At 43.9% G+C, this 24,229-nt stretch overlaps 1 protein-coding gene across 3 annotated transcripts in view; it reads left to right on the top strand.

The window, feature by feature from the left end:
- The first annotated feature begins 2,352 nt into the window (after positions 1-2,352).
- The window catches only part of TPD52L1 (TPD52 like 1), a 92,289-nt gene continuing 70,412 nt past the window's right edge, over positions 2,353-24,229 (top strand). For 2 of the 3 annotated variants that reach the window (XM_020878885.2, XM_020878884.2), the window contains exon 1: positions 2,353-2,616. In XM_020878885.2, coding sequence (XP_020734544.2) covers positions 2,598-2,616 — 19 coding nt within the window. In that variant the 5' untranslated portion in view covers positions 2,353-2,597. Of the gene's footprint in view, positions 2,617-2,887; positions 2,998-24,229 lie in introns of those variants that run through there. The other variant, XM_020878888.2, reaches the window with a different exon arrangement.

Here is a 24,229-nt window from a genome sequence, read left to right as displayed (position 1 = left end):
AACCATTTAAAAGCCATGCTTGGTGTTCTATAGAGGAATTTTAATTGCAATGATTACAAATCAGGGACCTCTTCAATATAACAAGAAACACTGATGTGTTTACACATGTTCCAGGCAATTATGAGTGTTCCTCTTTCAAGCAAAAATATGTCTCTCTTACTGTTTATTAGACTATATTCTGAGAGTAACTATAGAAACTACTAGTTAATTGTTTACTCAATAAATCATTTTATAGCTATGAATCTGTATAAGGCTCTTTGGCAGGCCACATTGGCAATGCAGGAGACCTGGGTTCAATCCCTGGGTCAGGAAGATTCCCTAAGAAGGAAATGGCAACCCACTTGCCTAGAAAGTTCGACCGACAGAGGAGCCTGGTGGGCTACAGTCCACGGAGTCACAAAGAGTTGGACACGACTGAGTGACTAACACTTTCACACTTTTAATATGAGAGACCCACGCTGGACCCTGACAGGCTTTCCCATCTAAGAGAGGACAAAACACCAACAACCACGACTGAGCAATACAGCAAATCATTCAAGACGAAATGTAAGTAAACACTGCATTGTATTTTGCAGATGAAGGTGGTATAGATGGGAGGAAGAGATACCGCGACAGCTAAAGATCTGAGCAGGTGCAGCAGGAGCTGATATTTCTTAGTGCCTGCCATGCTTTCTGGTCACATTGCCAGGTCAGGTCAGGCTAGGAACAGAAATGTAAATTTCTAGTCTTTTGTCTCAAAAATGTGACTGCTTCATCAACCTACAGGTACAGCCCATGGGCTTCAGATTAGAAAAATTGATGCTTTTTATTGGCAGATTCTGTATCTGTGAATTTGCCTCCCTATGAAAATGTGTGATACCAGAATCAATAGAGCGCTTTCATGGTCCCTCCTGAACAAGTGCAGAGCCCTGAAAAAGTTAGGGGGACTGGTATATACCTCCTAGCAAAGGAATCAAAAGCCTAACCGCCACCTTTTTGTTTCAGCTCTCAGATGGTACACAAGTGCCCTTCTCAGACTACAATGAAGGCTACTATGAAGGTGAGTTCTACTATTTAAAAAGGCCTCCATGCCTAGTTGGTGGTATAGTGGTGAACATAGCTGTCTTCCAAGCAGTAGACCTGGGTTCAATCCCCAGCCAACGCAGCAGACTGATTTTTGGGGCTTCCCAGGTGGTGCTAGTGGTAAAGAACCCTCCTGCCAATGCTGGAGACTAAAAGACATGGGTTGGAAAGATCAATCTCTGGGCTCAGTCCCTTGGTTGGAAAGATTCCCTGGAGAAGGGCATGGCAATCCACTCCAGTATTCTTGCCTGGAGAATCCCATGGACAGAGGAGCCTGGTGGGCTAAGGTCCTAGCTGTGGGCTAAGGTCCTAGCTAAGGGCTAGGGTCGCAGAGTCTGACACAGCTGAAGGGACTTAGCACTCATGCATGCATGCACCAAGCCTAGTGCTAAAGAGCTGTGGGGTATCCTAAGTGCCTGAAGGCTGTCTGTGCCTTAGGGAGAAATGCAGATATTGAATAAGCTTCATAAGTTCTATTCAATTCTGCTAAGTTAAATAAGCTTAATAGTGCTGTGGGCTGGGGGAGTTCAATATTAGTGAGTGAAGAGTATGTAGTAAATAAGGTATTTTTAAACAGAAACACACATCAGACAAAGTTCTATACTAACAAGTTGACAAAAAAGTATTGAGTCCAGAGAGTCAGAGGAGCCTACCACTGTATTTCCACCAGAAACAAAGATCCCTTATTGTAAAGCCCGTTTCCTTCCTCTTTTCAGAGTATTGTCCCCCTATGCTGCAAGCCCATGGGTCTAGCCATTGGCCAGCAATGGCATTCATAAGAAACTGTCCCATAAATACACACATACCCTTTCATCTCCAGTATTCTGACAGCAAGTGTCAACAGTGGTACTTTCTTCACCTAGGATATTGATCCCTAATTATTTCTTATTGTTAATGATTGATACCCTTTTCCTTGATTTAAACGTACACATAATTTTACCCCACATGCTCCGTTGGCATAGATTCCAGAGCCACCGAACCACTAGAGTGTACAAGGGCCACTGTTTAATGATTTATCAATATTCAGGTCTGTGAACCGGCAGATGATTCTGACGATTATTTACATGAACCTCGGTGATACCCAAAAGAAAAATGCTTTTATGTTTGTGGATTATTTCAATGAACTATAGAAAGTGGGTATCAAAAAATGTATTGCCCCCCCCCCCCCCCAAAAAAAAAAAAAAAAAAATTGAAGGCACCTCGGACCTCGAGCCTGCTTCAGACATCACCGGGCGGAGCACGCGCCCTGAGCCCGGAGCGCGCGCCCCCGGCCCGATGCCCGAATCGGCCGGCAGGTGGCGCCCAGCGGTGGGCTGCACCCCTGCGCGGGCTGGGCCAGGTAGACTGGAAGGGGCGGAGGTAACCGGGAGCGGGCAGCGGAGGCCGCCCGGCGTCCCCCACCCGCTCCACGCCGTGCTCGCTACACGCGTGCGGGGAAGAGGACGCAGCCAGCTGTCTTCCGAGCTCCGGCGCCGCCGCTGCTTCTCCGCCAGGCGCCGGGCGTCCCCGCCACTCTCAGTCCGAAGTCGGCCACCATGGAGGCGCAGGCTCGAGGTGAGTGGTCGCCGATCGCCCCGAGGGTCAGGCCCGGGGGCTGCCAAAGGCCCTTTCCCCGCAGCACCTAACTTTGCTCCCCGGCCGAGCGGATGGGTGACCTCAGCCCATGTGTCCACCACTCTACTCCTCCCCGCGCCTGCGGGACAGTTCCCGCTCCCCCGAACTCAGGATGTGCTGTGGGCTGGGGACCAGTGGAGAGGACCCTCGACAGGAAACGCGCCCCGGGATTGCTCGACTTCTTTCCCGGCCAGTCGCGCTCGCGCTTCCCACACCTCGCGGGCGCCCGCGGAACCTGTTGGGCAGGGGCCGGAGAACCCCTTTCGTCCCCTTCTCCCCGCGGGGAGTAGGGAGGGGACGCGACGACTCCTGCGGTACACGGTGGGTTCGCGTCCTGCACCCCCCGAAACCCGGACTGAGCGCAGCGCGCGCCGAGGGGCTGGCTCCGCGGAGACCCCGGGTCTCCCGGACACGCAAGGGGTTTGCGGCGCGGAGATCTGCCTTCTGAGGCAGAGTGCGTTACCCGCCGGCTGATCTTCGCAGCTTGACCCAAGGGTCCCGGTTTCCTTCGGTCGGGGGGCGACTTCTGCCTCCCTTGGGGCGCGGGGCCTTCGAGCTCCGCGGGTCGCCGGCTCCAGGAGCCCGAGAGGGCTTCACCGAGGGCAGCCTGGTGTCTTGAGGTCGCCAGCAGAGAAGGGTTAGGGAATCCCGATGGAATCGTGCCAGAATGGAAGTAAATGGTATGTGTAAAGAAGCAGAGATGGACGAATGTGGAGCAGGAGACTGGTAGGAAGTCTCGGATTCTATAGTCTCTCTTGGGAGCAATGCACAGAAAGAATGGATGCGGAGTTCAGCCTTTTTCAGGCTTTAGAACAATCATCACCACCTTTCTTCCACGGGAAATTCTATGTAGGCTTTTAAATCAAATAAGAGCCCCGTTTAAAAAATTTAAAAAAGGAAGAAGAGGTTCATGACCCTATGTGCTCCCCTTTTAGGGGCTTCAGTGTCCTACATGAGAGCGACTTGGCAGATGCTGGGTCTGGAGTCACCCAACAGGTTTGGCTGCCAGGCTTACAATGGTCTGAACAGTACGAACCATTCTCATTCTTTCCATCAGCCAAGATCTTGTCCACAAAGCTGCTGCTTCCAGTATTTTTCCTCCACTATCTATCTAAATGGGAAAGGAGAATTCAACCAAGGGTGGGGATTTTTGTATGTGTGCTCAGTCGTGTTGGACCCATTGCAACTCCATGAACTGTAGCCCACCAGGAATTTTCCATGCAATTTTCCAGGCAAGATACTGGAGTGGGTTGCCATGCCCTCTTGCAGGGAAAATTTCTCAACTCAGGAATCGAACCTTCATGTCTTGTGTCTCCTGCACTGGCTGGCAGATTCTTTATGCCTGTGCCTCCTGGGGAGCCCCTGGGGAGCTTCTTAGTCTAATTCAAAAGTTGAGATCAGGTCAGAGGCCTTCACTCCTAAGCTGAAGCAGGTAGGAACAGCTGGAGCTTTCCAACCTGCTTTGCCAGTGAGAATCATTTGCAGTTTTAAATACAGGCCCTGGCCCATTCCAGATCCGGCAAACTGGAATCTCTGGGGCCTGGGCCTGGAATTATTTGAAAGCTTCCCAAGTGAATTTGTTATTCAGTGAGGTTGGAGAGAAAAACTACAGCAGGTAGGAAACATGCATCAGACTGGACCCACCAGTGTTATCCGTTTGCTTTACTTGTGAGATTTACTTAACAAACACTCCAGTGCTTTCCTTTGCCAAGCACTGTGCTAGGCGGAACAAACATGGCCTGGATCCCTGCTTTGTGACATTTATAGTGGAGGAAGAGATGGGAATTTGAGAGTTATTTGATAACTAAATGGAAAAATTGCAACCATCTAACTGAGAAGAAGAGGACCACAGCGTAGTGAGAGCCTGAAGGAAGCTCCCAGCCTAGTCAAGTAGTGAAGTGAAGTCGCTCAGTCGTGTCCAACTCTCTGCAATGCCATGGACTGTAGCCTACCAGGCTCCTCCGTCCATGGGTTTTCCCAGGCAAGAATCCTGGAGTGGGTTGCCAGTGAGGGCCTGAAGAGAGCTCGCAGCCCAGCAGGTGACAGTCAAACCAGCAGTTTGCTCACTGTGTCCCTGTTTCTGCTCTTTGTGCCTTTCACGGGTTGATTCACTGCTTCATAGCGGTTCCATGAGCTAGGTAGTGTGGTCCTTCCCATTCTCCAGAAAGGAAACAAGCCAGATATGTAAATCCCTTGTGACAACAAGTATATAATACTGCAGAGTGGATGCTGTAAAGGCCCACTCCCCACGCAAAGCCCAGCACTTTCAGAAGACAACTAAAACTTAAGTCCCTACCTGCTCCTCCTCTCTTTGGCCCCCTCTGCCTCTTCTCCCCTTCATGGGAAGCCCTCCTAGGGAGACTGGATTAGGGTAAAGGTCAGCCAGGGGGACAGAAGTAAACAGAGTTAAGAAATACTTGGGAAGAAAAAAATGGTAACTTGGCTTGGCTGTAAAGGATGGCGGTGTCAAGGATGACTTTCAACTTGATAGTTTTACAATCAGGTGGATGATATTTGCCCCTTAAATTCCCATCTTCCCAGTACATTAAGTTCTCCATTTTCAGACTTTTTTTTTTTTTTTTGGTCAGTTAAGAAGCAGACATATTCTTTAAGAATGAAACATTTCACAAAATGTTTATAGTTTATGTTAAAGAGATCTTCTTTCCATTTGGTACATTTCTCTGGCTAAATAATTGCCTCTTAGATTCTAAGGGAGTCCTATAGTTTCCTAAATGCAAGCTTCTATCCTCAGCACTGTTTATTTTAGAATTATCTAGAGTGGGGATGGCTTATCTTTCTGCCCCTTGATCTAGAGAAAAGCAAACATGAATGAGGTTAAGTGGTCAGTGCTGTTGAGATGTCCTCAGGTATTTTATAGTACCTCTTCCTGGAGGAGGGGATGGCAACCCACACCAGTATTCTTGCCTGGTGAATCCCATGGACAGAGGAGCCTGGATGTTCCTGTCCATGGGGTTGCAAAGAGTCGGACAGGACTGAAGTGACTCAGCATGCACTTTATAGTACAGATGCTATGGACTTCGTTTGCACTCAAATCTCCATAAATGCAGTAGTGTGTCTTAGAAGTAAAATGCTGCTGTTAGGTTCTTTGACTTTGTAGAAGAACAGATTACTTCCAACAAAACAGGAAGACATTCTGGGAACTTGGCAGAAGGAAAAACATGGAAGTGGGGCTAGGAACAATTCCATGAGGCGAGGCTGGAGAACTGTGTGCAGTGAGAGGCCCACAAGAGGCTAGTGTTGCCAGTTGTTTTCCTGGTACTAGAGAATTTTGCTGTAATAAAATTGATATATTAGAGAGAGAATTTATTTTGGAATGTAGCACTTTTCTGAAACATATGGCAGTCCTTTAAAGAAGGTTCCTGATCTTTTCATATTTCATTATGAAGTGAAATATTTCATATTTCATTATCTTTTCACCTTTCATATTTCATTACTTGAGAAATTAACTTTTTGTTTTTCCCAGTGTCTTGAATGTTAAAAGGAAAAATTTCACTTAATACTTGCATATATTCAGAATAATAATTGTATTAGTGTACTATGATTGCTGTAACAAATTACTACAAATATAGTGGCTTAAAACAACAGAAATGTATTCTCTCACAGTTCTGGAGGCTTGAAGTCCAAAATTACCATCGCTGGACCAGAATTAGGGTGTCAACAAGGCTTCGATCTTTCTGGATGCTCTCAGAAATACTTTTTCCTTGCCTCCTCCAGCCACTGGCCACATCTCTTCAGTCTCTGCCTTTGTGGTCCTGTCGCCTTTCTCTTCTATCAGATCTCCCTCTGTCGCTCTTATAAGAATATTGGTAATATTTCATTTAGAGCTCACCTGGAGAGTCTAAGATAACCTTCCCATCCCAAGATTCTTTACCCATAAAAGGTAATATTTACAGGCCCCAGGGACCAGGACCTGATACCTTTGGGGGCCAATATTCAGCCAATTACAGTAACTATTTTTTATATTCAGACATTCTATTCAGGAGAATTCTCAGAAGTCCATGAATGACTTCAAGTAATATATGTCAGATTAAGCCTGTTTGCAGATTCCATTAAAGTGAAATGTCATGTTTATCTTACGTTCCTCTTTGCTCACAGGACATTTGTTTGGACTCATCTTGTTCCAGGAAGAAGTCAGGGCACTTTATACAGAGAAATGAAACACAGGAAGATAATGTAAGTTAGATGAAAGAAAACAAACAGATAAGAGCAGAAAATACAGCAAAGAATGAGCTCTAGAAAAAATGAATACAGTTATATCTTTTATTAATATTCCATGCAAACAAATTCTCACTTTGTAAGCAAAGCATATTATTGTTTTTTGACAAAAAAGTAAAATAATCCCTTTTCTCTCAAAGAGCAAGAGGTTAAGTCTCTTATATTGTAGGGATCAGATTACCCAAAGAAAAAGAAATCTATTTCCCACATTTCAGGCTGTACAATCGTAAACCTCAAACTATGGAAGCTAGGTATTATACCTTTTGATTTATGACTTTGATTTATGACTATGATTATGACTTTGATTTATGACTTTTAAAAATATTATAAAGAGTATTCTTGCTGTCTTCAAAGCTATTTTTTACTGTTTTACTTTTCCTCTAAATAAAAATTTTAAAGTAGGTAGTGATCTGTATATAAGATAAAGTCAATCATTTGTAACAAACCATATACTGTTAGGCTTCCCTGATAGCTCAGTGGTAAAGAATCCACCTACCAGTGTAGGAGACACAGGTTTGATCCCTGGACTGGAAAGATAACCTGGAGAAGGATTAACCCACTCCAGTATTCTTGCCCGGGGAAATCCCATGGACCGAGGAGCCTGGCAGACTACTGATCCATCGGGTCACAAAAGAATCAGACACAGTTTGGTGATTAAACAGCAGCATGTACTGTGGTTGCAATTAAATTTTTTATAAAATGGAGTCACACGAGTCATAGATATTATGTTGTCATTGTTGTTCAGTTGCTAAGTTGTGTCCAACTCTTTGTGACCCCATAGACTGCAGCACGCCAGGTTCCTCTGTCCTCCACTATCTCTAGGAGTTGGCTCAAATTTATGTCCATTGAGATGGTGATGCTATCTAACCATCTCATCCTCTGCCACCTCCCTCTCCTTTTGCTTTCAGTCTTTCCTAGCATGAGGGTCTTTTCCAAGGAGTCGACTCTTCGTATCAGGTGACCAAAGTATTGGAGCTTCACCTTCAGCATCAGTCCTTCCAATGAATATTCAGGATTGACCTCCTTTAGGATGGACTGGTTTGATCTCCTTGCTGTCCAAGGGACTCTCAAGAGTTCTCTCCAGTACTACAGTTCAAAAGCATCAACTCTTTAGTGCTCAGCCTTCTTTATGGTCTAACTTTATGGTTTTTATGGTCTAACTCTCATATCCATACATGACTGCTGAGAAAACCATAGCTTTGACTTATATGGACTTTTGTCAGCAAAGTGCTTTTTAACATGCTGTCTAGGTTTGTCATAGCTTTCCTTCCAAGGAGCAAACTTCTTTTAATTTCATGGCTGCAGTCATTGTCTGCAGTGGTTTTGGAGTCCAAGAAAATAAAAGCTGTCACTGTTTCCACTTTTTCCCCATCCATTTGCCGTGAAGTGTTGGGACTGGAAACCATGATGTTAGTGTCTTTAATGTTGAGTTTAAAGTCAGCTTTTTCACTCTCTTCTTTCACCCTCATCAAGAGGCTCTTTATTTCCTGTTCACTTTCTACCATTAGAGTTGGTATCATCTGCATATCTGGACATTTCTCACGGCAGTCGTGATTCCAGCTTGTGATTCATCCAGCTCAGCATACTAGAAGCTATTTTGAATTTCATTCCCTAATATATGCCTTGTTTTCTTAATACTTTTTGACAGGCAGAATTTGAGAAATTGCTTCAAAAAACTTAGAAGTAAATGAGTCCATTTTTCTGGTCAATCATAAGATTTGGTACTTGGTGTTAATATGTTGTCTCATGTATTCTTCACAATACAACCTCTGAACTAAATCTGCATTTTTATACTATGGAACTGAGACTGAGCAGTCTCGCTTACTTCCTCTAATTTACCAGCCAGTGTGTGTGCTGAGTGGCTCAGTCATGTCCGACTCTTGGCAATACCATGGACCCTAGCCTGCCATGCTCCTCTGGGCATGAGATTTCCCAGGCAAGAATACTGGAGTGGGTTGCCATTTCCTTCTCCAGAGGTCTTCCCCAGCCAGGGATCAAACTCTTGTCTACTACATTACAAGCAGATTCGTTATCCTCTGAGCCACCAGCGAAGCCTAGGGAAATAAGTAAATAATAAACAAGTACTTTGGCGACTATCCTTTAAAATGTGTAAATCATCTATACTTAAAAACTGGCAACTGGAGAAAGGAGGGTGGCAGCCCCAGTTACTAGTCTGGCGTCGCTCTCCACATATGTGAATGTTCGTCATTGCTGCAGTTCTGGAATGTCCCCAGCAACACTTGGAAGCCACCTCCTAAACTGAGTCAGGATGCAGTTAAGAAGACATGAAGGATGACCCTAAACTGTGGATTTCCAAGCCTGTCATTCTACTTGTCATTGAATGTTTGTGCAATGAAGTGTAATTTCTTTAAAATCTATGCATTAAATTAAGCATAATTATTAATGCACCAGAGAAGGCAGCAGAACATTTAAATGAATTTGAGTTGGCTAAAAGCAAGCTTTGGGTCCTCAAGGAAAGATGAATTTTAAATAGTTTCTCACAGTGTGAGTCGTTTATAAATGTTGCATGTTGATGCAGAGCATGTGAAAGTCCCAGAATAAAACCACAAATCTCCAAGAATACCCCTTTATTGCCAACCTATTACTTCTTCCTCAGAAGACAAAAATCCGATGCTTGGCTATTTGTGCTATAGCCAAATGATGTACCACGTGTACCAAAAATGTGTGTATATATATGTTATATCTCTAGAGTTATATCTAGTTATTTGCACCTTACACAAATTACATTTTCTCTGACGTATATCTAAAACACAGAATCCACCAAGCCCTTGGAAACCGCAAAATGCAATTTTCTTATAATTAGACACTTCTTTTGTCAATCAATAGAAAGAGCAGCTTGTCAAGGATCCTGGAAGCAGAACTGATTCATTCAGAAGAAAATGATAACTACAGGGACAATGAGAGGGGAGTCTCTTCAGATTTCTTGATTTCAGAGTCTCTGGCTGTTGGGTATTTATTTGTTTGTTTTCCCCTGATTTCTGCCCCCTGTATGTAAATGAACTGAGAGTAGCAATAATGAGAACAGTAAATAATCTATAAATATTGCCAACATTTGGGATTTCAGAATTCATGTAGGATTCATTTCTACATGAAGACATCATGGAAAGATGGTTCCCTTACTCAAGAGTCGAGACAAGTCAGGAGGAAATTGAAGTCTTTGATTCTCATTATTCCTCTTTTGATACCCCAGGATCCATCTTCTTGCTTTCTGCAAAGTTTATTTCAAATGATGGAAAGGTTCTTATGAGCACTCACCCATTTCTCCTATTTTACAAATTCCATGAAGGACATTACTGACAAGGAAAATGTCTGTTTATTGTGGACTTACTGTGTGCCAGACCTGGTTCCAATTGTCTATGAGATGTTCCACCAGGTTCCCAGAGCCCCGCCTCAGTGACTCTGTACCTGAAAGAAGGAAGCTTATTCTGAGGATTAGGGCTTGCATTTGTCACTGTGACCATTGAGAGAATGTACAGAGGTAAGAACACACGTGCGCAACTTTTTTGGAAATATGATCTTGCTATTTGGGGTGGGGTATCCACCAGCCAGAAGGCAACTGGTTACTCCATGGTAGTCCTCAACGCATATGCCTTACGGAGTCTCTTGCATGCAGGAGAAAGGCTGAGCGGAGACCTTGGCCTCTCCTTTCCAGAAATGATTTTGGCGTCTGAGAGAGAAAGCCCCTTGTACTTACAAACAGAAAATCTAATACATTTGAAAAGCAAATCTTGTATTGGAAGAAAAAAGTGGGTTGAGTACCAGTAAAAAACAGAGGGAAAACACATCTAAAAGTCGATTCATATATATACTTGAAAAGAATTGGAATCACAGTATTACCTACCCCCAATGACTTAAATTCTTTTTTTTACATTTAAAACTATATTTTATTTTTGAATTGGAGGATAATTGCTTTACAGTGTTGTGCTGATTTCTGCCATATGACTATGCAAGTAAGTCATAATCATGTATATATCCCCTCCTTCATGAGCCTGCCTCCCCCCTCCCATCCCACTCGACTTAAATTCTTTGATTAGGTATGTTATGGGGTTGCTGACTTCCTTCATTAAGAGAATTGGACAGACAAATAATAGTGGTATTAGCACTGACATTTTTTTATCCTGTCTACTTTTATTTAGTTAAAAAATTTTAATTTATTTATTTTTAATTGGAGGATAATTGCTTTACAATGTTGTGTTGATTTCTGCCATATATCCAGAGGAGTCAACCATAGATACATATGGCCCTTCCCTCTGGGTTGGGGACACAAGAAGCTACATAAGAATGTCCCTCTCACCTCCCACCCCAGCCCACCTCTCTAAGTTGTCACAGAGCACAGGGTTGAGCTCCCTGCATCACACAACAAATTTCCACTGGCTATCTTTTTTACATATGGTAATGTATATATTTCCAGGCTACTCTCTCAATTCATTCCACCCTCTCCTTCCCCTGCTGTGTCCAATAATCTGTTCTCTATGTCTGTGTCTCTACTGCTGCCCTACAAATAGGTTCATCAGTATCATTTTTCTAGATTCTATATTTGTGTGTTAATATATGATATTTGTTTTTCTGACTTACTTCACTTGGTATCACAGGCTCTGTGTTCATCCACCTCACTGGAACTGACTCAGATTTGTTCCTTTTTATGGCTGAGAAATATTGCATTGTATATATGTTCCATAACTTTTTTATCCATTCATCTGTCGATGGACATCTAGGTTATTCTATGTCCTGGTTATTGTAAATAATGCTGCAATGAACATTGGGGTGCATGTGTCTTTTCCCAAGGTTTATGCCCAGTAGTGAGGTTTCTGGGTCATATGGTAGTTTTATTCCTAATATTTTTTAAAGAAATCTCCATACTGTTCTCCATAATGAGTGTATCAATTTACATTCCCACCAACAGTGCAGGATGTGGAGAAAAGGGAGCGATCTCCACACCCTCTCCAGCATTTATTGTTTGTAGATTTTTTTGATCATGGCCATTCTGACTGTTTGTAGTTTTGGTTGTAGTTCTGATTTTTGTAGTTCTGTAGTTTGATTTGTAGTTCTCATTTTAGTTTTGATTTTCATTTCTCTAATAATAAGCAATGTTGAGCATTTTTTCCAATGTTTATTAGCCATCTATATGTCTTCTTTGGAGAAATATCTCTTTAGGTCTTCCACCAATTGTTTGATTTTCTTGTTTGTTTTTCTGATATTGAGCTGCATGAACTGTTTTATTTTGGAGATTAATCCTTTGTCAGTTGCTTCGTTTGCAGTTGCTTTCTCCCATTCTGAGGGTTGTCTTTTCACTTTGTTTATGGTTTCCTTTGCTGTGCAAAAGCTTTTAAGTTTAATTAGGTCTCATTTGTTTTTGTTTTTTTTTTTTTCATTTATTTACATTACTGTAGGAGGTGGGTCATAGAGGATCTTGCTGTGATTTATGTAAAAGAGTGTTTTGCCTATGTTTTCCTGTAAGAGTTTTATAGTTTCTGGTCTTACATTTAGGTCCTTAATCAACTTTGAGTTTATCTTTGTGTATGGTGTTAGGAACTGTTCTAATTTCATTCTTTTATACATAACTGTCCAGTTTTCCCAGCAGTACTTATTGTAGAGACCGTGTTTTCTTCACAGTATACTCTTGCCTCTTTTGTCAAAGATGAGGTGTGCATAGGTGCATGGGTGTATCTCTGGGCTTTCTGTCTTGCTCCATTGGTCTATATTTCTGTTTTTGTGCCGGTACCATACTGTCTTGATGACCTACCAGCATCATTTGGCTCAGTTATTCAGTCCCTCCTCCCTGGATCTCTTTGTTGTCTTGGTATCCAAAGAATAGCCAGGAGAGATAAGAAAGCCTTCCTCAGGGATCAATGCAAAGGAATAGAGGAAAACAACAGAATGGGAAAGACTAGAGATCTCTTCAAGAAAATTAGAGATACCAAGGGAACATTTCATGCAAAGATGGGATCGATAAAGGACAGAAATGGTATGGACCTAATAGAAGCAGAAGATATTAAGAAGAGATGGCAAGAATACACAGAACTGTACAAAAAAGATCTTCATGACCCAGATAATCACGATGGTGTGATCACTCATCTAGAGCCAGACATCCTGGAATGTGAAGTCAAGTGGGCCTTAGTAAGCATCACTATGAACAAAGCTAGTGGAGGTGATGGAATTCCAGTTGAGCTATTTCAAATCCTTAAAGATGATGCTGTGAAAGTGGTGCACTCAATATGCACACAAATTTGGAAAACTCAGCAGTGGCCACAGGACTGGAAAAGGTCAGTTTTCATTCCAATCCCTAAGAAAGCCAGTCCCAAAGAATGCTCAAACTATTGCACAATTGCACTCATCTCACACGCTAGTAAAGTAATGATCAAAATTCTTCAAGCCAGGCTTCAGCAATATGTGAACTGTGAACTTCCAGATGTTCAAGCTGGTTTTAGAAAAGGCGGAGGACCCAGAGATCAAATTGCCAATATGTGCTGGATCATCGAAAAAGCAAGAGAGTTCCAGAAAAACATCTATTTCTGCTTTATTGATTACGCCAAAGCCTTCGACTGTGTGGATCACAATAAACTGTGGAAAATTCTGAAAGAGATGGGAATACCAGATGGGAATGCCAGACCACCTGACCTGCCTCTTGAGAAACCTGTATGCAGGTCAGGAAGCAACATTTAGAACTGGACATGGAACAACAGACTGGTTCCAAATAGGAAAAGGAGTACCTCAAGGCTGTAAATTGTCACCCTGCAGAGTACATCATGAGAAACGCTGGGCTGGAAGAAGCACAAGCTGGAATCAAGATTGCCGGGAGAAATATCAATAACCTCAGATATGCATATGACACCACCCTTATGGCAGAAAGTGAAGACGAACTAAAGAGCCTCTTAACGAAAGTGAAAGAGGAGAGTGAAAAAGTTGGCTTAAAACTCAACATTCAGAAAACTAAGATCATGGCATCTGGTCCCATCACTTCATGGGAAATATATGGGGAAACAGTGGAAACAGTGGCTGACTTTATTTTCTTGGGCTCCAAAATCACTGCAGATGGTGACTGCAGCCATGAAATTAAAAGACGGTTACTCCTTGGAAGGAAAGTTATGACCAACCTAGATAGCATATTAAAAAGCAGAGACATTATTTTGTCAACAAAGGTCCGTCTAGTCAAGGCTATGGTTTTTCCAGTGGTCATGTATGGATGTGAGAGTTGGACTATAAAGAAAGCTGAGCACCGAAGAATTGATGCTTTTGAACTGTGGTGTTGGAGAAGACTCTTGAGAGTCCCTTGCACTGCAAGGAGATCCAACCAGTCCATCCTAAAGGAGATCAGTCCTGGGTATTCATCGGAAGGACTGATGTTGAAGCTGAAACTCCAATACTTTGGCCACCTGATGTGAGGAGCTGACTCATTTGAAAAGACCCTGATGTTGGGAGGGATTGAGGGCGGGAGGAGAAGGGGACAACAGAGGATGAGATGGTTGGATGGCATCACTGACTCAATGGACATGGGTTTGGGTGGACTCCAGGAGTTGGTGATGGACAGGGAGGCCTGGCGTGTTGCAATTCATGGGGTCGCAAAAAGTCGGACACGACTGAGCGACTGAACTGAAGGGCTTTTACCCCACTCCTTCTTCACAAGTCCTGCCTCAGTCTCCTTTCTTTATCTGCACTCATTCTCTTGGTGAGCTTTTCATATTTTTAAATTATATCCATAAACTAACAACTCCCACATCTGTTTCCTAGCCTGGACCTTGCCCCTCACCTTCAGCCTGTTCACTGGCTGTCTCTACATGAATGTCTAATAAGCATCTTAAACTTAATGTGTCTGACACTGAATTTCTGATCTTCTTTCTTGGAAATAACCCTAGAATCCCAGTATCTCCCAAGGTAATCCCCATCTCAGCTAACAACACCATTTCAAACACAGTAGCCCCAAACCTAACCCTTGGAAAGCTTTTGTTTTGGGGCCTCCCCACCCCATCATATCCCATTTCCAGTCTGTCACGCTAGCTCTACTTTTAAAATATGAAAATGTGTGTGTTACTCGCTCAGTTATTCCTAACTCTTTGCAACCCCGTGCACTGTAGCCCACCAGGTTCCTCTGTCCATGGGATTTCCCAGGCAAAAATACTGGAGTGGGTTGCCATTTCCTTTCCCAGGTATGTGGGGGGGGGTGTCTTCCCAACCTAGGGATCGAACCCAGGTCTCCCGCGTTGCAGGCAGATCCTTTACCATCTGAGCTACCTTTCAAAATATACCTGGAGTCAAACGACTTGCACCCTCTCTGCACCTCCAGACGGTGATCTGGGCCACCATCATCTCTCACTGACTCTCTGCTGGAGTCCCCTAGCTGGTCTCCCTGGTTTGGCCCTGGCCTGTCTTCAGGTTGCTCCCCCACATAGTGCCGAGAGTGACCCTCTCAAAACATGGGGCGTCAGGCCACTCGTCCCTTCAGGACTCGGCAGTCAGCTCTCCTTCGCTCAGGATAAAGCGCGGGGTCCTTGCTGTGGCCGCGAGGCTGCTCCATGATCAATCCCCTTCTTCCTCATTTCCTGCCTGACCTCATCTCCTAATGGACTCCCTCAAGTTCCCCCGGCTGCCTCCTCCAGCCTTTCACCTCACTGAGCCTTCTGCCTCAGAAACTCTCCCTCGGCTGCCTCCCCGTCTCGTGTCCTCATCCTCGTTTCCAGTCGGGGTCACCCTTCGTCCTGGCAGCCGGGCCCTGTTGTGAGGAGACCGTTCTCCGTTGGTCTCTCGAGTTTCTGCATGGCTGATCTTGTGAGCAGAGGCGTTCACAGCTAATTCTCCCTGGACTGTCTTTTCTGGGAGGTTTTGCATAGCAGGCAGCCTTGGAAGACAGAGACCGCCTCCCTTAGGGGTAGATAGGTTTACTGTCCGAGATAATAAAGATCAGGACTCCGAGACGCGACGTCTGCGGATCTGTATAAGATCAGAGCATCCTAATCTCGGTGTTGCTCTCGGAAACTCATCCCACTGTGTAATCAGACAACACCTGGCCCTCAGCGTGTCACCCTGCCGGAATTAGGGCTCAGGGAACTGGTGCAGTGATGTTACCATGGCTACTGCTATCACTGTGACTAATAAATTCTCTCTGTTCTGTGACCCAGGAGTCGGGTGTTTTCTGCCAGCATCTCTGAAGCTGGCAGGCTAATTTGTTTGTTCGCCAAGTGGGGCAAAATCCAACCCTTCACAATTCTTGACACCCGTCCTGAGCCATTAACTTCAGACGGCCCCGTTTTAGCCTTCATCTATCTGAACCTTGTCCACAGCGAACAGTCTGTAGGCCCACCTAGAACCCGTGTCTCTTCTTCTAGGCTGTCCTCTGGACTCCAGAATGCTCTGCGTAAACAGCCCTCAGTGGGCTGCCAGGCTTGCGTGTCCCTTCGTGGGTGGACCCTGCTGCCAGCGTGAACAGTCTTCATCCTGAGCTATGACAGAGCTGACTGTTCTTAGAGGTGGCGGTGGTGTACGGGCAATGTACTGCTTGTCAGTGTGATCCCTTGACCAGCCTCATTAACTTCAGCTGGGAACTTGTTAGAGATGCGTATCCTTAAAACCCCACTCTGGGCTTCCAAGGTGGTGCTGGTGGTAGAGAACCTGCCTGCCAGTGTAGAGACATAAGAGAAGAGAGTTCAGTCCCTGGGTTGGGAAGATCCCCTGGAGGACGGGGTAGCAATCCACTCCAGCGTTCTTGCCTGGAGAATCCAATGGATGGAGGATCCTGGCAGTCTACAGTCCATGTGGTCACAAAGAGTCGGAAACGACTGAAGCTACTTAGCATGCATGCACGCAGCCCCATTCTAGACCTACTGAAACAGAGACTTTGGAGACAAGCCATCTCTGTCCCCAATGCCCTTCCAATGATTCCGATGCACACTCTGCTCGAAACTTCTGGTATAAACTCACCAGGCTAGGTCTCTGCATGCACGTGTATGGGAGTCCCTACTTGTGCTCATGGTGGACAGACCCCAGGGTGACCCCAGTGAGGAATGATTTCTGGTTCGCTTACCCCTGTGTGGTCCCTTCACCTGGATCTCAGTTCTATTTGCTCACCTCTTACTGGAGAGTTTGGGTCAAATGTCCTTTGAGCTCCTGACTAGCTTGTTCTTGAAAGGCTCATTCAAATTCTTTATCACATGGTGTTTTTTAAAAATAAAAGTATGTGTACATGTATGTACGGGATGTCCAGATGGCGCTAGCAGTAAAGAACCTGCCTGTCAATGCAGAAGACATAAGAAACTCAGGTTTGGTCCCTGGTTCGGGAAAACCCCTGGAGGAGAGCATGGCAACCCAGTCCAGTACTCTTGCCTGGAGAATCCCATGGACAGAGGAGCCTAGCAGGCTGCAGTCCACAGGATTGCAAAGATCTGGGCATGATTGAAGCGACTTAACATGCATGTGTGTGTGTGTATAAAGCCTCTGTTCCTATATATATACAAAGCTATAAAGCAGCAATAATGGAACTATGCTTGTTTCCATTTCTATGTGGAAAGCTGCTGCTGCTAAGTCGCTTCAGTCGTGTCCGACTCTGTGTGACCCCATAGACGGCAGCCCACCAGGCTCCGCCGTCCCTGGGATTCTCTAGGCAAGAACACTGGAGTGGGTTGCCATTTCCTTCTCCAGAGCATGAAAGTGAAAAGGGAAAGTGAAAGGGAAAGTGAAGTTGCTCAGTTGTGTCCGACTCCTAGCGACCCCATGGACTGCAGCCTACCAGGCTCCTCCGTCCATGGGATTTTCCAGGCAAGAGTACTGGAGTGGGGTGCCATTGCCTTCTCCGAAGTTTGCAGCCAATTTAGATATTTTATTTTCCTAACGTAATTCCTAAAATTGAAGTCTGGATGCTGGTCCTTCGCATTTAGAGAGCGACTGTACACCCACATAAGCTGTTTCTCCAGGCTGAGGATATGAGTATGTCATGTGGGGAGAAGTCAGGAGGAAGAAATAGAAGGAAAAAAGAAAGAGGTTCTGGCATATAAAGGGACTCCAGCCTAGTGGTGGGAGCACAGATGTTGTCTCATAGAATTGAATTCATGAACTGAATTGAGTTCAGTTACTTTTTGGATGTGTGACTTTTAACTGAAATCTCAGTTTTCTCACCTGAGAAATGGTGAGAGTGGTGGGTTTGGTGTTGACTGAGACGATGCCCATGAGGAGTTAGGACAGTGCTTAGGTACTAGTCCAGTAATGAAAAGGAAAGGTGAGATTTATTTATTAAAACAAAGTCCTTTCTTATGAGCTTACCACCCTATTTTTGTCACAGCAGTTAGGTGTCAAGCTACTATCTTTACTACATTCTTTTATCAGAAAATTCTTTGGATTTTGTACACCACCTACCATGTGATTAAAAATAGCTCTCTGGAGCTAAGGAAAGATGAGTAGGTTGAAGATAGAAATAAATATATAAGTTGCTGGAATTTGGACATCTGGCCCGCATGCAGAGTTCTTTTCTAGAGTGTAAAATTTACCTAGTAAAGCACACTGCAATTTTGCTAACAAGAGGGTATTTTAAATGATTGCTCCTTTGGTCCTTCTTGGATCAAAACTTAGAGACAGGCAGACATACAAAGCCGTTGTTCATCATTTGGACACATTTTGAGGATGTGAGTGCTCAGTTGCTTAGTCATGTCTGACTCTTTGTGACCCCAGGGACCCACCAGGCTCCTCTGTCCATGGGATTTCCCAGGCAAGAATACTGGAGTGGGTTGCCATTTCCCACTCTAGGGGATCTTCCTGACCCAGGGATCAAACCAGCATCTCTTGCGTCTCCTGCATTGGCAGGTGGATTCTTTACCACTAGCGCTGCTTGGGAAGCCATTTTGAGGATGAATGAGTTAAATTCTTTGCTTCCATTTCCACTGCTTCTCTCATAATAATTTCATAGATCATCGGAGGCGGGGGAGTGCTGGCAGTGCTTGCCTTTTCAGATGGCAGGTCTTATTTCTGGTCTTTTGTGGTTTGGATGTTGATTATTACAGTGCAGCCTTGCTGAAGCAATGCAGAGACCATGGAGCAAGGTGTGTGTTCTGGGCGGCAGGCCTCTGAAGATCCTGGTGTCTGTTGCTTAGCAGCGCGCTTGAGATTTCCACGTTTTCTGAAAAGCTCCTAATGACAAATGTAGGTTTCTGCTCTTGCTATTCAGAGGTTTCAAAAAATAAGGCACAAATGAAAACTACATATATATATGTGTGTGTGTGTGTGTGCTGTGCTGTGCAAAGTCACTTGAGTCATGTCCAACTCTTTGCAACCCTGTGGATTATAACCCACTAGGCTCCTCCATGGGATTCTCCAGGCAAGAATACTGAAGTGGGTTGCCATGCCTCCTCCAGGGAGTCTTATATGTACATGCATATATATTTTATATATATACCCATCCCAATCTATTTCCTTTATTCTGCCTTCTTTTTCTTCATAGCACTATGGCATTTTATATTATGTGTAACTGTTTGCCTCCATTTTCTCCCGACTATTATTTAAACTCTTTGAAGGCAAGGAACTTCGTCTTCTTTATTTTCATATCCCCAATGTCTGGAACAATGACTGGTCCATGGAAAACATTCTGTAAATGCTTGTGGAGGAAACAAAAATGAAGGAGTGACTAGTACTGAGTGGATAACATCTTATCTAACCCCAGCAGGGTGTAATAGGAGATGAACATCTCAATTTTTATAAGAAATGGCTAGTTTTTAAAAACAATTTTATTGTAACTTCTCATCAAATCTTTCTAAATTAAAGAAGCGCTAGTAAGAGTGATGGGCTTCCCTGGGGGCTCAGCAGTAAAGAATCTGCCGGTAATGCAGGAGATGTATGCAGGAGGGTTCAGTCCCTGAGTCAGAAAGATCCCCTGGAAGAGGACATGGCAACGCACTGTTAGTATTCTTGCCTAGAGAATCCATGGACAGAGGAGCCTGGTGGGCTACAGTCCATAGGTTTGTATAGAGTCAGACACGATTGAAGCAACTTAGCACACACACGCAGTAAGCGTGATAGTAAGAATTCTCAGTATTCTTTCATTGTCATGATTATCTCCAACATAAGTACCGAAGATGATATTAAGCTTAGGAGTTGAGGGATGTCAATATGATAATAGAAGCTGGGGTAGAACTACATTGCTCCTCTTAAGAAAAGGAGAGTGAGAAGGCTCTGGAGAGGGTGAGGGGGAGATACAGGAAGTGGGAGGAAAGGACCCACCAGAGTGAACCTTGGAGAGAGAAAAGGAGATACAGCAGGAGAGAGGAAGAGATGCCTGGAGGCTGAGGAGAGAAACTTAGGACAAGAGATGCTTCTAATGGCGCTCTCCCAGGAAATGCTATCAATCACCTCCTAGTTTGCCCTGCGATATTTTGATTCAATGAAGAATTTCTTTTTTAAAATAAAGTTTTGTTGGTAAGACAGCTCAAAGGAAAAGAGGTCACTGGACACCTGATTTTTATTTGACAAGCAAAGAAATAGATACTAGGTTTCTCCCAGTCTCCATTAAGCCACTATTGAACAAATACGTCACAGACTTCAGGATGAGCTGTGCAGATGAACCGTGTGCCCTGATCCCAGATTTTCCTGGGTGTCCTGGTGCAGGGGAGGTCCCAGAAAGAAAGACTGTAACCCACTCTCTTGAGGATGGTTTACCCGAGCAGCTGATTTTCATTGCAGTAGAAAACCCTGCATCAGCAATACTTGATCATGCTGTTTTACCTGGACAAATGAAAGTCTCATTCTTAGAAATAAAAGCTACCAGAATTTGGTAGCATTTTCTCCTGCATTGTGCAGCTGGCCTGCTCTGCTTGCTGTTTTGTAGAGATTTATGAGAAGATATGTCCTTATCTTACATCCACCTTTCTGCCTGTTGCAAGAAGTTACTGAATTAAACTTGAAAAGCACTTATTTCCTTCCCTGAATGAGCCACCTCTCCCAGGTCTTTGCTGATGGCCTGTGAGGGTTTGAAATATTGATGCATATGCATCCATTTTTCTCCCAACTTCACTGACCTTTCATTGGAGAGTATTTTTAGCTTTGTTGAGAATTTAGGGCAAATTCTGATTTCTGAGGGCATCTCTTACAGAAATATCAGACTATGTGGGTATTCTTTCAGTTTCATAAAACTCAAGATGTATTCTGTAAAATGAGTGTTTGACTCAGGATTAGCCTTTATACTAATGAAGTTGTACACTATGAAGTAAATTTAAAATAAGCTCCCAAGGAATTACTGTGTAATGTAAAAGCATATTTTTTTGGTGAAATCTAATCGTAATACAAATAGATGTAATCATTTTGATAATCAAATGTTTGTTGAGGTCCTATGTAAAATACTACTATTGTGCTGTTTAAATGTATCTGACTTCCTAGCAGATACAGTAAATGCTGCTGCTAACACATTAGCTTTTTGAACTGTGAGCTGTATTTATCCACACACCAGTGAAGAGCTCTCTTGACTGTACTGGATGGCATGCTCACCACTGGACATTTTTCTGTCTCTCCATTTCCCAAGCCCGCTTTCTAGTTTCCCATGTTTTGTCCACCTGGAATCCTGGTTCCTCTCCTGTCGACTTGACAGATCCCATCCGACTGCTAACGAGCTTCTGGTTTTCTCTCTGGAGTTAATGCCGTTCCTTTGCCAACTCCCATGGCATTTTGAATCTCTTGTGACCTTCAGCAATAGCATCATTACGAGAGTTGGGAGAAGTTAATCAGTGACCATACAGTCTCCTCGTTTTGTAGATGAAAACACTCCAAGATCTGGGGTGGGTAGTTGACTCAGGCTGGTTTCTTTTACGTGGGGACACTGGAACCAAACGTGGGTTTCCTTCCTGCCTCGCGGCCCTGTGAACCTATCCTCTGTGTGTGGCCTTCTCCCTTCTGAATCACGTTGTGATTTGTTCTTGTGCCCTGTTGAAAAGACTGTTTGGAAGTGTTTGGTTTTTTTTTTTTTTTCATTTAACAGTTAACATTTTATTCATTGCAATCAGATTCAGAAAATCTACATTCTTAAGTTCAGCTTGCAAATCTTATCCTATTTATAAAATGAGAAAATGCTAATAATTACTGTTAAAGGAACTTTGAATAGTATGATATTAAAATAGTATGATATTAACCAATATATACGTTTAGCTGATATAGTCAATTTCATGTTTGAGTACTTCAGTTTTTCCAGTTGACTATCCTGCCCAATTACTTCAATCTTGTAAATCTAGAAATTAAATATATAAATATAGTAAGTCTAAAATTCTCTTAAATGTCCTGATGTTACTTACAAATTTAGTAAGATTTCTACTTTAAGATCACATTTAAATCAATGACCTAATTAAATGTTTAAAATTATAATTATAAACCTGATAATCTCTCAGAAGATGAAACTGAACCATAATAGGATATTCCAAATATTCAGATGCCTTCCCACAAGTTCTCCAGTTCTGTGGTCTTACTCATTTCTTCATGCGGTAATTACCTAAAATATCTATGTGTCAACGCATTGTTCTAAACTCCAGAAAAACACAAGCAAACAAAAAGAAAATTTCTGCCTTCAGGAAATTTCTTCCCCCTATTTGAGGGAAGAAAGTGAAAATTTCTCAGTCATGTCCAACTCTTTGTGACCTCATGGACTTACACAGTTTATGGAATTCTCTAGGTCACAATACTGGAGTGGGTAGCCTTTTCCTTCTCCAGGGGATCTTCCCAACCCAGGGATCGAATCCATGTCTCCCACATTGCAGGCGGATTCTTTACCAGCTGAGTCACAAGGGAAGCCCATTTGAGGGAAGAGGCAAATAGTGAACGTGGGCTACCTCCTGGACTATATAGCCTGCCAGGCTCCTCTGTCCATGGAATTCTCTAGGCAAGAATACTAAACTGGGTTGCAAGTCTCTTCTCCAGGGCATCTTCTATACCCAGGGATTGAACCCAGGTCTTCTGCATTGCAGGCAGATTTTTTTACTGCTGCACCACCCGGGAAGTCCATATAAATAGTAAACAACATAAAATTAATTAAAGACATAGTATACTAGATATATTGGTCAATGTTAAAGAAAACAGTGAGCAGTTGAAGGGGGTGGGTGGAGTGATGTTCATAGATGCTTCTGCATCTTTGTGGGGTTGTACTCTGCACAGAGACTTTATCTGTTAACTGAGCTTACTTTCCAGGAGACAGACTTGGCTTTCTGAGTACGTGTGAAGTTGCACAAGGACAAGAGATTTAGGTTGGGACATTGCCTACATTCTCACTGGTGACCCTGGTGAATACTCTGAACTATTGTGTCCACAATTCTGGGAGTTCTAGAAGGAAATCTGCAGCCCCCACTTGATTAGATTTTGCATTTCTTTGCCTCTTACAAAATATGAACATTCTTTCCACTCAACTGTAAAGGCCTCTGCTGTATCTCTGAAATCCTTTATATTCTTTGAACCACTCAGTCTTAACAGACACACCTGACTGCATTCTTGGCATCCTTCATGGTTCTCTCCTTCGTTTGGACACAACTTCCCCAGTCACTTCCCTGTTCAACTTTAGCTCTCCTGGCAACAGAGAACTTCAAGAAGAAAAACACTGTGCTTCATTGCATGACTCTGTTTATCACTGTGTGCTGTGGAACACAGTGGATTACCCAAGAAAGCCCTCAGGACATGTTGCTTAAAGCAGTAAGTAACCAGTACGCTCCCTGGTGGTCTGTGATGAGGATTCAGAGCTCTGACTGCCACAGCCCAGGTTTTCTTCCTGGTCAGGGAAGCCTTTCTTCTTCCTCTCCACCTGCCATCTACCAACCTCCTCGGTGCAACCGTACCACCCCTTGGGCTTCCCTGGTTGCTCAGATGGTAAAGAATTTGCCTGCAATGCAGGAGACACAGGTTCGATCCCTGGGTCGGGAAGATCCCCTGGAGAAGGAAATGGCAACCCATTTCAATATTCTTGCCTGGAGAATTCCATGGACAGAGGAGCCTGGTGGGCTACAGTCCATGGGGTCACAAAGAATCCGACACGGCTGAGCGATTAGCACAACAGTAGCACATAGTGTTGCTCAAAGAAAGACAGGGTCATCCCACTCGGCCTCCTGGTTAACGTCAGCTGCTCAGAGGCTGAACTCCCTCAAGAGTGAATGTTGTTGTTCAGTCTCCAAGTCAGGTCCAACCCTTTGTGACCCCATGGACTGCACCACACCAGGCCTGCCTGTCTCTTACCATCTCCCGGAGTTTGCCCGAGTTCATGTCCATTGAATCTGTGACACCATCCAGAGGATACACCTCATCCTATGTCACCCTCTTCTTCTTTTGTCCTTTTGTTCAATCTTCCCCAGCATCAGGATCT

Source organism: Odocoileus virginianus, chromosome 19 (assembly GCF_023699985.2).
Source record: "Odocoileus virginianus isolate 20LAN1187 ecotype Illinois chromosome 19, Ovbor_1.2, whole genome shotgun sequence".
Lineage (NCBI taxonomy): Eukaryota > Metazoa > Chordata > Mammalia > Artiodactyla > Cervidae > Odocoileus > Odocoileus virginianus.
Note: the sequence above shows the minus strand (reverse complement) of the source record. Positions and strands in the feature narration are given on the sequence as shown.